This window comes from Oncorhynchus mykiss, chromosome 15, assembly GCF_057628025.1.
Source record: "Oncorhynchus mykiss isolate SJ-2025 chromosome 15, ASM5762802v1, whole genome shotgun sequence".
NCBI classification, from domain to species: Eukaryota; Metazoa; Chordata; class Actinopteri; order Salmoniformes; family Salmonidae; genus Oncorhynchus; species Oncorhynchus mykiss.
In genome coordinates this window covers 65,383,228-65,400,647 of record NC_143036.1, presented here as the reverse complement: position 1 = coordinate 65,400,647, position 17,420 = coordinate 65,383,228, and the positions used below count along the sequence as shown (strand labels likewise).

At 38.1% G+C, this 17,420-nt stretch overlaps 1 long non-coding RNA gene and 1 gene segment (V, D, J or C); one reads left to right on the top strand and one right to left on the bottom strand.

Annotated features, from left to right (window-relative positions):
* Positions 1-12,903: 12,903 nt before the first annotated feature.
* Positions 12,904-15,195, bottom strand: LOC110490448 (Ig kappa-b4 chain C region-like). The segment is given in 2 exon segments: positions 12,904-13,484; positions 14,538-15,195. Coding segments are annotated over 2 exon segments (474 nt in total).
* Positions 15,196-15,416: 221 nt separating this feature from the next.
* On the top strand, positions 15,417-16,597 carry LOC149978152 (uncharacterized). Its single transcript, XR_016486858.1, has 3 exons — positions 15,417-15,428; positions 15,549-15,668; positions 16,478-16,597. It is a non-coding gene; the product is annotated as an uncharacterized LOC149978152 (long non-coding RNA).
* Positions 16,598-17,420: the final 823 nt, after the last annotated feature.

The following is a 17,420-nucleotide window of genomic DNA, read 5'->3' as shown; positions in this document are numbered from 1 at the left end:
TCAGATGGTCATGTACAGGTAGAGATATTGGTGTGCAAAAGGCATGAGGAGGTAGGAGAATAATTACAATTTAGCAGATTAACACTGGAGTGATAAATGATCAGATGGTCATGTACAGGTAGAGATATTGGTGTTCAAAAGGCATGAGGAGGTAGGAGAATAATTACAATTTAGCAGATTAACACTGGAGTGATAAATGATCAGATGGTCATGTACAGGTAGAGATATTGGTGTGCAAAAGGAATGAGGAGGTAGGAGAATAATTACAATTTAGCAGATTAACACTGGAGTGATAAATGATCAGATGGTCATGTACAGGTAGAGATATTGGTGTTCAAAAGGCATGAGGAGGTAGGAGAATAATTACAATTTAGCAGATTAACACTGGAGTGATAAATGATCAGATGGTCATGTACAGGTAGAGATATTGGTGTGCAAAAGGCATGAGGAGGTAGGAGAATAATTACAATTTAGCAGATTAACACTGGAGTGATAAATGATCAGATGGTCATGTACAGGTAGAGATATTGGTGTTCAAAAGGCATGAGGAGGTAGGAGAATAATTACAATTTAGCAGATTAACACTGGAGTGATAAATGATCAGATGGTCATGTACAGGTAGAGATATTGGTGTTCAAAAGGCATGAGGAGGTAGGAGAATAATTACAATTTAGCAGATTAACACTGGAGTGATAAATGATCAGCTGGTCATGTACAGGTAGAGATATTGGTGTGCAAAAGGCATGAGGAGGTAGGAGAATAATTACAATTTAGCAGATTAACACTGGAGTGATAAATGATCAGATGGTCATGTACAGGTAGAGATATTGGTGTTCAAAAGGCATGAGGAGGTAGGAGAATAATTACAATTTAGCAGATTAACACTGGAGTGATAAATGATCAGATGGTCATGTACAGGTAGAGATATTGGTGTGCAAAAGGCATGAGGAGGTAGGAGAATAATTACAATTTAGCAGATTAACACTGGAGTGATAAATGATCAGATGGTCATGTACAGGTAGAGATATTGGTGTTCAAAAGGCATGAGGAGGTAGGAGAATAATTACAATTTAGCAGATTAACACTGGAGTGATAAATGATCAGATGGTCATGTACAGGTAGAGATATTGGTGTGCAAAAGGCATGAGGAGGTAGGAGAATAATTACAATTTAGCAGATTAACACTGGAGTGATAAATGATCAGATGGTCATGTACAGGTAGAGATACTGGTGTGCAAAAGGCATGAGGAGGTAGGAGAATAATTACAATTTAGCAGATTAACACTGGAGTGATAAATGATCAGATGGTCATGTACAGGTAGAGATACTGGTGTGCAAAAGGCATGAGGAGGTAGGAGAATAATTACAATTTAGCAGATTAACACTGGAGTGATAAATGATCAGATGGTCATGTACAGGTAGAGATATTGGTGTGCAAAAGGCATGAGGAGGTAGGAGAATAATTACAATTTAGCAGATTAACACTGGAGTGATAAATGATCAGATGGTCATGTACAGGTAGAGATATTGGTGTGCAAAAGGCATGAGGAGGTAGGCGAATAATTACAATTTAGCAGATTAACACTGGAGTGATAAATGATCAGATGGTCATGTACAGGTAGAGATATTGGTGTGCAAAAGGCATGAGGAGGTAGGCGAATAATTACAATTTAGCAGATTAACACTGGAGTGATAAATGATCAGATGGTCATGTACAGGTAGAGATATTGGTGTGCAAAAGGCATGAGGAGGTAGGCGAATAATTACAATTTAGCAGATTAACACTGGAGTGATAAATGATCAGATGGTCATGTACAGGTAGAGATACTGGTGTTCAAAAGGCATGAGGAGGTAGGAGAATAATTACAATTTAGCAGATTAACACTGGAGTGATAAATGATCAGATGGTCATGTACAGGTAGAGATATTGGTGTTCAAAAGGCATGAGGAGGTAGGAGAATAATTACAATTTAGCAGATTAACACTGGAGTGATAAATGATCAGATGGTCATGTACAGGTAGAGATATTGGTGTTCAAAAGGCATGAGGAGGTAGGAGAATAATTACAATTTAGCAGATTAACACTGGAGTGATAAATGATCAGATGGTCATGTACAGGTAGAGATATTGGTGTGCAAAAGGCATGAGGAGGTAGGAGAATAATTACAATTTAGCAGATTAACACTGGAGTGATAAATGATCAGATGGTCATGTACAGGTAGAGATATTGGTGTTCAAAAGGCATGAGGAGGTAGGAGAATAATTACAATTTAGCAGATTAACACTGGAGTGATAAATGATCAGATGGTCATGTACAGGTAGAGATATTGGTGTTCAAAAGGCATGAGGAGGTAGGAGAATAATTACAATTTAGCAGATTAACACTGGAGTGATAAATGATCAGATGGTCATGTACAGGTAGAGATATTGGTGTGCAAAAGGCATGAGGAGGTAGGAGAATAATTACAATTTAGCAGATTAACACTGGAGTGATAAATGATCAGATGGTCATGTACAGGTAGAGATATTGGTGTTCAAAAGGCATGAGGAGGTAGGAGAATAATTACAATTTAGCAGATTAACACTGGAGTGATAAATGATCAGATGGTCATGTACAGGTAGAGATATTGGTGTTCAAAAGGCATGAGGAGGTAGGAGAATAATTACAATTTAGCAGATTAACACTGGAGTGATAAATGATCAGATGGTCATGTACAGGTAGAGATATTGGTGTGCAAAAGGCATGAGGAGGTAGGAGAATAATTACAATTTAGCAGATTAACACTGGAGTGATAAATGATCAGATGGTCATGTACAGGTAGAGATATTGGTGTGCAAAAGGCATGAGGAGGTAGGAGAATAATTACAATTTAGCAGATTAACACTGGAGTGATAAATGATCAGATGGTCATGTACAGGTAGAGATATTGGTGTTCAAAAGGCATGAGGAGGTAGGAGAATAATTACAATTTAGCAGATTAACACTGGAGTGATAAATGATCAGATGGTCATGTACAGGTAGAGATATTGGTGTTCAAAAGGCATGAGGAGGTAGGAGAATAATTACAATTTAGCAGATTAACACTGGAGTGATAAATGATCAGATGGTCATGTACAGGTAGAGATATTGGTGTGCAAAAGGCATGAGGAGGTAGGAGAATAATTACAATTTAGCAGATTAACACTGGAGTGATAAATGATCAGATGGTCATGTACAGGTAGAGATATTGGTGTTCAAAAGGCATGAGGAGGTAGGAGAATAATTACAATTTAGCAGATTAACACTGGAGTGATAAATGATCAGATGGTCATGTACAGGTAGAGATATTGGTGTGCAAAAGGCATGAGGAGGTAGGAGAATAATTACAATTTAGCAGATTAACACTGGAGTGATAAATGATCAGATGGTCATGTACAGGTAGAGATATTGGTGTTCAAAAGGCATGAGGAGGTAGGAGAATAATTACAATTTAGCAGATTAACACTGGAGTGATAAATGATCAGATGGTCATGTACAGGTAGAGATATTGGTGTGCAAAAGGCATGAGGAGGTAGGAGAATAATTACAATTTAGCAGATTAACACTGGAGTGATAAATGATCAGATGGTCATGTACAGGTAGAGATACTGGTGTGCAAAAGGCATGAGGAGGTAGGAGAATAATTACAATTTAGCAGATTAACACTGGAGTGATAAATGATCAGATGGTCATGTACAGGTAGAGATACTGGTGTGCAAAAGGCATGAGGAGGTAGGAGAATAATTACAATTTAGCAGATTAACACTGGAGTGATAAATGATCAGATGGTCATGTACAGGTAGAGATATTGGTGTGCAAAAGGCATGAGGAGGTAGGAGAATAATTACAATTTAGCAGATTAACACTGGAGTGATAAATGATCAGATGGTCATGTACAGGTAGAGATATTGGTGTGCAAAAGGCATGAGGAGGTAGGCGAATAATTACAATTTAGCAGATTAACACTGGAGTGATAAATGATCAGATGGTCATGTACAGGTAGAGATATTGGTGTGCAAAAGGCATGAGGAGGTAGGCGAATAATTACAATTTAGCAGATTAACACTGGAGTGATAAATGATCAGATGGTCATGTACAGGTAGAGATATTGGTGTGCAAAAGGCATGAGGAGGTAGGCGAATAATTACAATTTAGCAGATTAACACTGGAGTGATAAATGATCAGATGGTCATGTACAGGTAGAGATACTGGTGTTCAAAAGGCATGAGGAGGTAGGAGAATAATTACAATTTAGCAGATTAACACTGGAGTGATAAATGATCAGATGGTCATGTACAGGTAGAGATATTGGTGTTCAAAAGGCATGAGGAGGTAGGAGAATAATTACAATTTAGCAGATTAACACTGGAGTGATAAATGATCAGATGGTCATGTACAGGTAGAGATATTGGTGTTCAAAAGGCATGAGGAGGTAGGAGAATAATTACAATTTAGCAGATTAACACTGGAGTGATAAATGATCAGATGGTCATGTACAGGTAGAGATATTGGTGTGCAAAAGGCATGAGGAGGTAGGAGAATAATTACAATTTAGCAGATTAACACTGGAGTGATAAATGATCAGATGGTCATGTACAGGTAGAGATATTGGTGTTCAAAAGGCATGAGGAGGTAGGAGAATAATTACAATTTAGCAGATTAACACTGGAGTGATAAATGATCAGATGGTCATGTACAGGTAGAGATATTGGTGTGCAAAAGGCATGAGGAGGTAGGAGAATAATTACAATTTAGCAGATTAACACTGGAGTGATAAATGATCAGATGGTCATGTACAGGTAGAGATATTGGTGTGCAAAAGGCATGAGGAGGTAGGAGAATAATTACAATTTAGCAGATTAACACTGGAGTGATAAATGATCAGATGGTCATGTACAGGTAGAGATACTGGTGTGCAAAAGGCATGAGGAGGTAGGAGAATAATTACAATTTAGCAGATTAACACTGGAGTGATAAATGATCAGATGGTCATGTACAGGTAGAGATACTGGTGTGCAAAAGGCATGAGGAGGTAGGAGAATAATTACAATTTAGCAGATTAACACTGGAGTGATAAATGATCAGATGGTCATGTACAGGTAGAGATATTGGTGTGCAAAAGGCATGAGGAGGTAGGAGAATAATTACAATTTAGCAGATTAACACTGGAGTGATAAATGATCAGATGGTCATGTACAGGTAGAGATATTGGTGTTCAAAAGGCATGAGGAGGTAGGAGAATAATTACAATTTAGCAGATTAACACTGGAGTGATAAATGATCAGATGGTCATGTACAGGTAGAGATATTGGTGTGCAAAAGGAATGAGGAGGTAGGAGAATAATTACAATTTAGCAGATTAACACTGGAGTGATAAATGATCAGATGGTCATGTACAGGTAGAGATATTGGTGTTCAAAAGGCATGAGGAGGTAGGAGAATAATTACAATTTAGCAGATTAACACTGGAGTGATAAATGATCAGATGGTCATGTACAGGTAGAGATATTGGTGTGCAAAAGGCATGAGGAGGTAGGAGAATAATTACAATTTAGCAGATTAACACTGGAGTGATAAATGATCAGATGGTCATGTACAGGTAGAGATATTGGTGTTCAAAAGGCATGAGGAGGTAGGAGAATAATTACAATTTAGCAGATTAACACTGGAGTGATAAATGATCAGATGGTCATGTACAGGTAGAGATATTGGTGTTCAAAAGGCATGAGGAGGTAGGAGAATAATTACAATTTAGCAGATTAACACTGGAGTGATAAATGATCAGATGGTCATGTACAGGTAGAGATATTGGTGTGCAAAAGGCATGAGGAGGTAGGAGAATAATTACAATTTAGCAGATTAACACTGGAGTGATAAATGATCAGATGGTCATGTACAGGTAGAGATATTGGTGTTCAAAAGGCATGAGGAGGTAGGAGAATAATTACAATTTAGCAGATTAACACTGGAGTGATAAATGATCAGATGGTCATGTACAGGTAGAGATATTGGTGTGCAAAAGGCATGAGGAGGTAGGAGAATAATTACAATTTAGCAGATTAACACTGGAGTGATAAATGATCAGATGGTCATGTACAGGTAGAGATATTGGTGTTCAAAAGGCATGAGGAGGTAGGAGAATAATTACAATTTAGCAGATTAACACTGGAGTGATAAATGATCAGATGGTCATGTACAGGTAGAGATATTGGTGTGCAAAAGGCATGAGGAGGTAGGAGAATAATTACAATTTAGCAGATTAACACTGGAGTGATAAATGATCAGATGGTCATGTACAGGTAGAGATACTGGTGTGCAAAAGGCATGAGGAGGTAGGAGAATAATTACAATTTAGCAGATTAACACTGGAGTGATAAATGATCAGATGGTCATGTACAGGTAGAGATACTGGTGTGCAAAAGGCATGAGGAGGTAGGAGAATAATTACAATTTAGCAGATTAACACTGGAGTGATAAATGATCAGATGGTCATGTACAGGTAGAGATATTGGTGTGCAAAAGGCATGAGGAGGTAGGAGAATAATTACAATTTAGCAGATTAACACTGGAGTGATAAATGATCAGATGGTCATGTACAGGTAGAGATATTGGTGTGCAAAAGGCATGAGGAGGTAGGCGAATAATTACAATTTAGCAGATTAACACTGGAGTGATAAATGATCAGATGGTCATGTACAGGTAGAGATATTGGTGTGCAAAAGGCATGAGGAGGTAGGCGAATAATTACAATTTAGCAGATTAACACTGGAGTGATAAATGATCAGATGGTCATGTACAGGTAGAGATATTGGTGTGCAAAAGGCATGAGGAGGTAGGCGAATAATTACAATTTAGCAGATTAACACTGGAGTGATAAATGATCAGATGGTCATGTACAGGTAGAGATACTGGTGTTCAAAAGGCATGAGGAGGTAGGAGAATAATTACAATTTAGCAGATTAACACTGGAGTGATAAATGATCAGATGGTCATGTACAGGTAGAGATATTGGTGTTCAAAAGGCATGAGGAGGTAGGAGAATAATTACAATTTAGCAGATTAACACTGGAGTGATAAATGATCAGATGGTCATGTACAGGTAGAGATATTGGTGTTCAAAAGGCATGAGGAGGTAGGAGAATAATTACAATTTAGCAGATTAACACTGGAGTGATAAATGATCAGATGGTCATGTACAGGTAGAGATATTGGTGTGCAAAAGGCATGAGGAGGTAGGAGAATAATTACAATTTAGCAGATTAACACTGGAGTGATAAATGATCAGATGGTCATGTACAGGTAGAGATATTGGTGTTCAAAAAGCATGAGGAGGTAGGAGAATAATTACAATTTAGCAGATTAACACTGGAGTGATAAATGATCAGATGGTCATGTACAGGTAGAGATATTGGTGTGCAAAAGGCATGAGGAGGTAGGAGAATAATTACAATTTAGCAGATTAACACTGGAGTGATAAATGATCAGATGGTCATGTACAGGTAGAGATACTGGTGTTCAAAAGGCATGAGGAGGTAGGAGAATAATTACAATTTAGCAGATTAACACTGGAGTGATAAATGATCAGATGGTCATGTACAGGTAGAGATATTGGTGTGCAAAAGGCATGAGGAGGTAGGAGAATAATTACAATTTAGCAGATTAACACTGGAGTGATAAATGATCAGATGGTCATGTACAGGTAGAGATACTGGTGTGCAAAAGGCATGAGGAGGTAGGAGAATAATTACAATTTAGCAGATTAACACTGGAGTGATAAATGATCAGATGGTCATGTACAGGTAGAGATACTGGTGTGCAAAAGGCATGAGGAGGTAGGAGAATAATTACAATTTAGCAGATTAACACTGGAGTGATAAATGATCAGATGGTCATGTACAGGTAGAGATATTGGTGTGCAAAAGGCATGAGGAGGTAGGAGAATAATTACAATTTAGCAGATTAACACTGGAGTGATAAATGATCAGATGGTCATGTACAGGTAGAGATATTGGTGTGCAAAAGGCATGAGGAGGTAGGCGAATAATTACAATTTAGCAGATTAACACTGGAGTGATAAATGATCAGATGGTCATGTACAGGTAGAGATATTGGTGTGCAAAAGGCATGAGGAGGTAGGCGAATAATTACAATTTAGCAGATTAACACTGGAGTGATAAATGATCAGATGGTCATGTACAGGTAGAGATATTGGTGTGCAAAAGGCATGAGGAGGTAGGCGAATAATTACAATTTAGCAGATTAACACTGGAGTGATAAATGATCAGATGGTCATGTACAGGTAGAGATATTGGTGTGCAAAAGGCATGAGGAGGTAGGCGAATAATTACAATTTAGCAGATTAACACTGGAGTGATAAATGATCAGATGGTCATGTACAGGTAGAGATATTGGTGTGCAAAAGGCATGAGGAGGTAGGCAAATAATTACAATTTAGCAGATTAACACTGGAGTGATAAATGATCAGATGGTCATGTATCAGGTAGAGATATTGGTGTGCAAAAGGCATGAGGAGGTAGGCGAATAATTACAATTTAGCAGATTAACACTGGAGTGATAAATGATCAGATGGTCATGTACAGGTAGAGATATTGGTGTGCAAAAGGCATGAGGAGGTAGGCGAATAATTACAATTTAGCAGATTAACACTGGAGTGATAAATGATCAGATGGTCATGTACAGGTAGAGATATTGGTGTGCAAAAGGCATGAGGAGGTAGGCGAATAATTACAATTTAGCAGATTAACACTGGAGTGATAAATGATCAGATGGTCATGTACAGGTAGAGATATTGGTGTGCAAAAGGCATGAGGAGGTAGGCGAATAATTACAATTTAGCAGATTAACACTGGAGTGATAAATGATCAGATGGTCATGTACAGGTAGAGATATTGGTGTGCAAAAGGCATGAGGAGGTAGGCGAATAATTACAATTTAGCAGATTAACACTGGAGTGATAAATGATCAGATGGTCATGTACAGGTAGAGATATTGGTGTGCAAAAGGCATGAGGAGGTAGGCGAATAATTACAATTTAGCAGATTAACACTGGAGTGATAAATGATCAGATGGTCATGTACAGGTAGAGATATTGGTGTGCAAAAGGCATGAGGAGGTAGGCGAATAATTACAATTTAGCAGATTAACACTGGAGTGATAAATGATCAGATGGTCATGTACAGGTAGAGATATTGGTGTGCAAAAGGCATGAGGAGGTAGGCGAATAATTACAATTTAGCAGATTAACACTGGAGTGATAAATGATCAGATGGTCATGTACAGGTAGAGATATTGGTGTGCAAAAGGCATGAGGAGGTAGGCGAATAATTACAATTTAGCAGATTAACACTGGAGTGATAAATGATCAGATGGTCATGTACAGGTAGAGATATTGGTGTGCAAAAGGCATGAGGAGGTAGGCGAATAATTACAATTTAGCAGATTAACACTGGAGTGATAAATGATCAGATGGTCATGTACAGGTAGAGATATTGGTGTGCAAAAGGCATGAGGAGGTAGGCGAATAATTACAATTTAGCAGATTAACACTGGAGTGATAAATGATCAGATGGTCATGTACAGGTAGAGATATTGGTGTGCAAAAGGCATGAGGAGGTAGGCGAATAATTACAATTTAGCAGATTAACACTGGAGTGATAAATGATCAGATGGTCATGTACAGGTAGAGATATTGGTGTGCAAAAGGCATGAGGAGGTAGGCGAATAATTACAATTTAGCAGATTAACACTGGAGTGATAAATGATCAGATGGTCATGTACAGGTAGAGATATTGGTGTGCAAAAGGCATGAGGAGGTAGGCGAATAATTACAATTTAGCAGATTAACACTGGAGTGATAAATGATCAGATGGTCATGTACAGGTAGAGATATTGGTGTGCAAAAGGCATGAGGAGGTAGGCGAATAATTACAATTTAGCAGATTAACACTGGAGTGATAAATGATCAGATGGTCATGTACAGGTAGAGATATTGGTGTGCAAAAGGCATGAGGAGGTAGGCGAATAATTACAATTTAGCAGATTAACACTGGAGTGATAAATGATCAGATGGTCATGTACAGGTAGAGATATTGGTGTGCAAAAGGCATGAGGAGGTAGGCGAATAATTACAATTTAGCAGATTAACACTGGAGTGATAAATGATCAGATGGTCATGTACAGGTAGAGATATTGGTGTGCAAAAGGCATGAGGAGGTAGGCGAATAATTACAATTTAGCAGATTAACACTGGAGTGATAAATGATCAGATGGTCATGTACAGGTAGAGATATTGGTGTGCAAAAGGCATGAGGAGGTAGGCGAATAATTACAATTTAGCAGATTAACACTGGAGTGATAAATGATCAGATGGTCATGTACAGGTAGAGATATTGGTGTGCAAAAGGCATGAGGAGGTAGGCGAATAATTACAATTTAGCAGATTAACACTGGAGTGATAAATGATCAGATGGTCATGTACAGATAGAGATATTGGTGTGCAAAAGGCATGAGGAGGTAGGCGAATAATTACAATTTAGCAGATTAACACTGGAGTGATAAATGATCAGATGGTCATGTACAGGTAGAGATATTGGTGTGCAAAAGGCATGAGGAGGTAGGCGAATAATTACAATTTAGCAGATTAACACTGGAGTGATAAATGATCAGATGGTCATGTACAGGTAGAGATATTGGTGTGCAAAAGGCATGAGGAGGTAGGCGAATAATTACAATTTAGCAGATTAACACTGGAGTGATAAATGATCAGATGGTCATGTACAGGTAGAGATATTGGTGTGCAAAAGGCATGAGGAGGTAGGCGAATAATTACAATTTAGCAGATTAACACTGGAGTGATAAATGATCAGATGGTCATGTACAGGTAGAGATATTGGTGTGCAAAAGGCATGAGGAGGTAGGCGAATAATTACAATTTAGCAGATTAACACTGGAGTGATAAATGATCAGATGGTCATGTACAGGTAGAGATATTGGTGTGCAAAAGGCATGAGGAGGTAGGCGAATAATTACAATTTAGCAGATTAACACTGGAGTGATAAATGATCAGATGGTCATGTACAGGTAGAGATATTGGTGTGCAAAAGGCATGAGGAGGTAGGCGAATAATTACAATTTAGCAGATTAACACTGGAGTGATAAATGATCAGATGGTCATGTACAGGTAGAGATATTGGTGTGCAAAAGGCATGAGGAGGTAGGCGAATAATTACAATTTAGCAGATTAACACTGGAGTGATAAATGATCAGATGGTCATGTACAGGTAGAGATATTGGTGTGCAAAAGGCATGAGGAGGTAGGCGAATAATTACAATTTAGCAGATTAACACTGGAGTGATAAATGATCAGATGGTCATGTACAGGTAAAGATATTGGTGTGCAAAAGAGCAGAAAAGTAAATAAATATAAACAGAATGGGGATGAGGTAGGTAAAATTGGGTGGGCTATTGGGTGGGCTAATGAATTGGGTGGGCTAATGAATCGTAATCAATTGGAGTGAACTAAAAGGTTGTTAAAAATGTGTTATTACGTCAAGTATAATACCCATTTTATCTGTCATTAATTGCATGATGGCATATCTGTTATGTCTTCCTCCCTGAGTCCACCATAAAGGTTAAAACCAGTCCATTCCCTCATCTGGTCCAATCCAGGGTATTTCAGATAGTGGTCAACTGCTAGACTGGTAGCTGTGGGAGTGAAACTGAGATTTACATAGACAGGGCTGGGTGGTTCTGCTTGTCCCAGAATAGAGCAGCAATGTCACCAGATGTTCACTCTGTTCCCAGGGGGTTGGAGGTGGAGAAGACTCTATCTTGAAGATTTGATGGTTTTAATATTAAGTGGACAAATGTATTGCATTTAAGCTAAATACATGAATGATCATATTGGTGAGAGCCAGACATATCGATCAAATGTTCAAATGCATTAGACTAAGTCTATATATCAAGCATGTTAAAAACTGCTCCAAGAAAGATGAATAAGGAGTTCCATCTACTACATGTGGCTAGATCTCTCCTGTTAATCTGTTAACATTGTAGTATCTAGACCTCTCCTGTTAATCTGTTAACATTGTAGTATCTAGACCTCTCCTGTTAATCTGTTAACATTGTAGTATCTAGACCTCTCCTGTTAATCTGTTAACATTGTAGTATCTAGACCTCTCCTGTTAATCTGTGAACATTGTAGTCTCTAGACCTCTCCTGTTAATCTGTTAACATTGTAGTCTCTAGACCTCTCCTGTTAATCTGTTAACATTGTAGTATCTAGACCTCTCCTGCTAATCTGTTAACATTGTAGAATCTAGACCTCTCCTGTTAATCTGTTAACATTGTAGTATCTAGACCTCTCCTGTTAATCTGTTAACATTGTAGTATCTAGACCTCTCCTGTTAATCTGTTAACATTGTAGTATCTAGACCTCTCCTGTTAATCTGTTAACATTGTAGTATCTAGACCTCTCCTGTTAATCTGTTAACATTGTAGTATCTAGACCTCTCCTGTTAATCTGTTAACATTGTTGTATCTAGATCTCTCCTGTTAATCTGTTAACATTGTAGTATCTAGACCTCTCCTGTTAATCTGTTAACATTGTAGTATCTAGACCTCTCCTGTTAATCTGTTAACATTGTCGTATCTAGACCTCTCCTGTGAAAATAGTAGTATTTTGTGTTAGTATGAACAACTGGTTGATGACGATTTGCTTAGAACATAAATAACTAAACAATGAGGTTTAGATCTGATAGTTTCATAGAAACTGTGAATCCGGCTTGATTAATATGTTGCTGTATCATTCAACAACATTTAAGATTAAAGTCTATTTGGGTTTATTTAAAGAGACAATGAAAATATTTGTTCCAAAGGGAAATCTTTATTTTCATCTATTCATCAAAGCAAACATTCCTACAGCATCTAATTGTAATAAAACAGAACACATCAAATCTAACAATGATACAGCCTCAGTCTACAGAGATGATTGACACATGAACTCAAGCAAAGCCCTCTGTTTGTCTACATGTCAGAGATCAATAAGACAGAGAACATCTGATCTCAGAACAGAGTCAAAGCAGAGGAACCAGCAGCCTCTCTCCACAGGGGTGTGTGACTGAGGGGTCCTATCCAGAACAGTCAGCCTTCCTCAGGGTCTTAGTGACCGGATTCTGGGATTTCTGCTGGGCTTCACAGGTCACCTCTCCTGCCTTGGTCCACTCCTGGCCAGTGAGAGTCAGGGTGCTGCTCCAGCTGTACAGACCATCCTTCTCCAGGACCCCGGGACTGGTCTCCTGGTTCTTGTTGGTCCCGTCCACTTTCCAGCTCATGGTCCAGTCTGAGGGGAAGCCCTTGTTGGCCAGACACGTCAGTGTGGCTGTTGTTGTACTGGACAGCTCCTCACTAGAGGGGGGCAGGACGGTGAGGGTGGGGGCACTGTTACCTGGAACAAACAGAAGACATCAACTGCAACTACTATGTCTAAAAGATTTATAAAAGCAATTTATAAAAGCAATAGACATACAAATACATGCCTTTTAAATATAATGTAGTTAGATTGGTAAAGGTTTGAAGAAAACACAAAACATAATATGATAGATATACAAAGCAGAATTATGAACAATATGAGTCAAGTGTAAGTGGTTAACTTTAGCGTTACTATTATGTCAGATATTTTAGGATTGTTTCTGATCAGAATACTCAGAACATCTACAGTATATCAAGATAATCCAGAGGTTGTATACAAACATAAGACTCTTTCACAAAGCAACAATAACCTCAATAACCAACACTTTAAGAGTTATAAAGTCTGCTCTCAAACAAATCAGATACAAAAAATCCTACTATTTAACATTTTGATTGAATAAAATATTATTTGAAAGACTCCGTGTAAAACAATAGAAAAATGCAATGTATTTAAAATAAAGATTTATAAAATCGTAGTATATTTAAGCAAGTAAAAAAAAAATGTAATCAGAAAGAAATATGAAGATATCTTGTTACTTACTTCCAACATCTAGTCTGGTTCCGCTACCAAAAGTGTACCACAGTGATACAATCCCTATTACTGCTGGTTCAAAAACCTTCAGACTATTGGGGAAGCTGAATTTCTTTAGACTGTGGTTCAAATATCTAACTCTAATATGGTATGAAGACTTGCCAAATATTGTTTTATCTTCTACATTTGAAAGGAAGTGTTTATTGTTTATTTTTTTAAACCTACTGTTGATTGTATAGTTTCGACTCGGTGCCGTGTGTTTATTCATACAACTAGTCTAAGATGTAGGCTAATCTCTAACATCTTTCAAAAATGCAAGTCAAATTTGATTAGATGTAATAACATTTATATTCTAATTGACCATAGTCTGTGAAGGCCTTGTACTGCTGGCCTTGTGTATTTTTTGTATTTAAATCCTAAATATTGAGGTTAAATGTTTAGAGAAATTGAAACATGACATAAAAACGTGAATAAAACAGTTAATTTGGTGTTACTTACTTCCAACATCAAGTCTGGTGCCACTACCAAAAGTCCACCACAGTGATACAATCACTATTACTGCTGGTACAAAAACCTCTCTGTGTTGTGATGCTGCAGCTGTTACAGTGAAGATCACGTATACAGAATCATAATCAACACAGATACACTTTAACATCTTCCAGGTAGAACAAACACTTCATATTAGCTGTTTCTAGATAATATAAATCTGAATTGTATCTTAAATCCAGATATGAGTATTTTTTTCCTTCCTCTGTGTATCAGGTGTTCTCCTAGTCTGTAGATACAGTCCAGCATTAGATCAGTGTTGCTAGTATTCCTCCATATTGTCCATATGAAAGACAACAGCAGCAGCAGTAGTGATAGTGATCCATGTTGTATATTCCTTTATTAAACATGTTGATCTCAGATTGAACAGTGGTGGTAAAGTCACAGAGGACAGACAACACTACCAGAGGAATCATACCAGCTTTAGTTTAGAGAAGTGTTCACTAACTGATTAGAGGAACTTACATGAGAGACCAAGCATGAGTGAACAGACAGTTCATTATATCTGATCATCATCAGAATAACAATATGAAGGTGGTGTGACATAAAAGGTACCATACATTAGGGATCTGAGTAAACAGTTGCTGTTTGATGTTATTAAAGATAGCACAATCAGTATATACAGTAAATACATTCTAATTAATTGAGCCTACTTGGAAACTGAAAAAAATAGATTTGAAACATTAATTTGCATAATGCATCCGCCCCGCTACTCTAAGAGCATTTATATCCCTGTGAGTTTAACACCCCATGACTGAGAGTTGTCCTTCATGACAACAGAACCCACAACAACCATGACTTTTATCACCATCTTCATCTGGACACTTGTTTTCTACATTGAAGGTACAAAATATATAGGAGTTTTACATTTGAATAATGAAAAGTAAACAATTTGAGTGAACTGAAATATTTTTAAGATTGTTTTAATTCCTGGTACAATTATCCGTTTTCTCTCTGTTTCAGAATCCAGAGGACAGATCACAGTGACTCAGACTCCTACAGTGAAAACTGTTCTCCCAGGAGAGATAGTCTCTCTGAACTGTAAAGCCAGCATTGATGTGCAAACTAACTGTTGGAGTTCAGGTAAACCATGTTTAGCCTGGTATCAACAGAAACCTGGAGGAGCTCCTAAACTACTTATTTACTACACTACAACACTTCAGTCTGGGACTCCATCTAGATTCAGTGGCAGTGGATCTGGGAGTGACTTCACTCTGATTATCAGTGGAGTCCAGGCTGAAGATGCAGGAGATTACTACTGTCAGAGTTATACACATGTCAATAGTAAACATTTGTTCACACAGTGATACAGAGCCATACAAAAACCTTCCTCATTCAGACTGCTCAGTGATTGTGTTGCTACAGTTGGGACCTGCTGCAGGTGCTTAGGGGGAGAGAGTGAAATGGAACACTGGTAACTAGATGAGGTCAACTGTGATGTGACAATATGGTTTGAAATCATTCAGATCAGATGACCATCATCATCTTCATAATCGTCATGGTTGGTACCATAGAATGAACAAATATATCAATGCAACATATGAGCTGAAATAAAAGATCCCAGAAATGTTCTCATCATGCTCATCAAGCATAATTCTCTCAATTGTTGTGCACAAGTTAGTAACATCCCTGTTAGTGAGCATTTATCTTTTGCCAATATAATCCATTCACGTGACAGGTGTGACAAATCAAGAAGCTGATTAAACAGCATGATCATTACATAGATGTACCTTGTGTTGGGGATAATAAAAGGCCACTCTAAAATGTGCAGTTTTGTCAGACAAAGCCACAGATATCTCAATTTTGAGGGAGTGTGTAATTTGCATGCTGACTACAGTAATGTCCACCAGAGTTGTTGCCAGATATGTTACTGTTAATTTCTCTACCATAAGCCACCTCCAACACCAGACCAGGACCTCCACATCCGGCCTCTTCACCTGCAGGATGGTCTGACATCAGCCACCCAGACAGCTGATGAAACTGAATACTTTTTCTGTCTGTAATAAAGCCCCTTTTGTGCAGGTAAACTCAGTCTGATTGGCTGGGCCTGGCTCCCCAGTGGGTGGGCCTATGCCCTCCCAATCCCACCCATGGCTGCTCCCCTGCCCAGTCATGTGAAATCCATAGATTAGGGACTAATGAATTCATTTCAATTTGACTGATTTCCTTATATGAACTGTAACTCAGTAAAATATATGAACTGTAACTCATGTTGCACTTGTATTTTTGTTCAAAATAATATAATCTTTGTGGTTGTGACTGGTTATATTTGTCATGGGGTGAAAGTTCATGTAAAAGTTATTTGGAGATTTGAAAACAAGAACAGTCCTGAGTCCACAATATCAGTAGTCCATAAGATGTCCCAAAAAGGGTCATATTCCGAAAACATTTCAGCCGAGTATAACAAGTTCCCATATGCACCTCACAGCAAACTATTGATATGATCATCAAGCACTATATTAACTATTTTAATGAGCACATTACTGACTGTTAGATCTGTGAATGAGACACTTGTATGTCAAAACCCAAATATCTTTCAATCACAAAACCACAGACAGTGTTAACAGCTCTTTAATATATTTTCGCTGTATTCAAAAGGGGTTTACAGGATAAAAGCAACACAGTACAAAATACAAGGACAGGACCGGCCACCACATAGGCCTACACACTAGAGTCCATAGTTGTTTGTCATGGAGCGTTTGGAGCTTCGGGGTTGGCATCATGGGATTCCAATGTGGTAATCGTGGCCTCAGCGGTCTTGTCGTAGAAGGCAACAAGTCCAGGATCAGCTCCTTTGTTTTCCTGAGGGAGAGGTTGTTTACCTGGTACCACGCC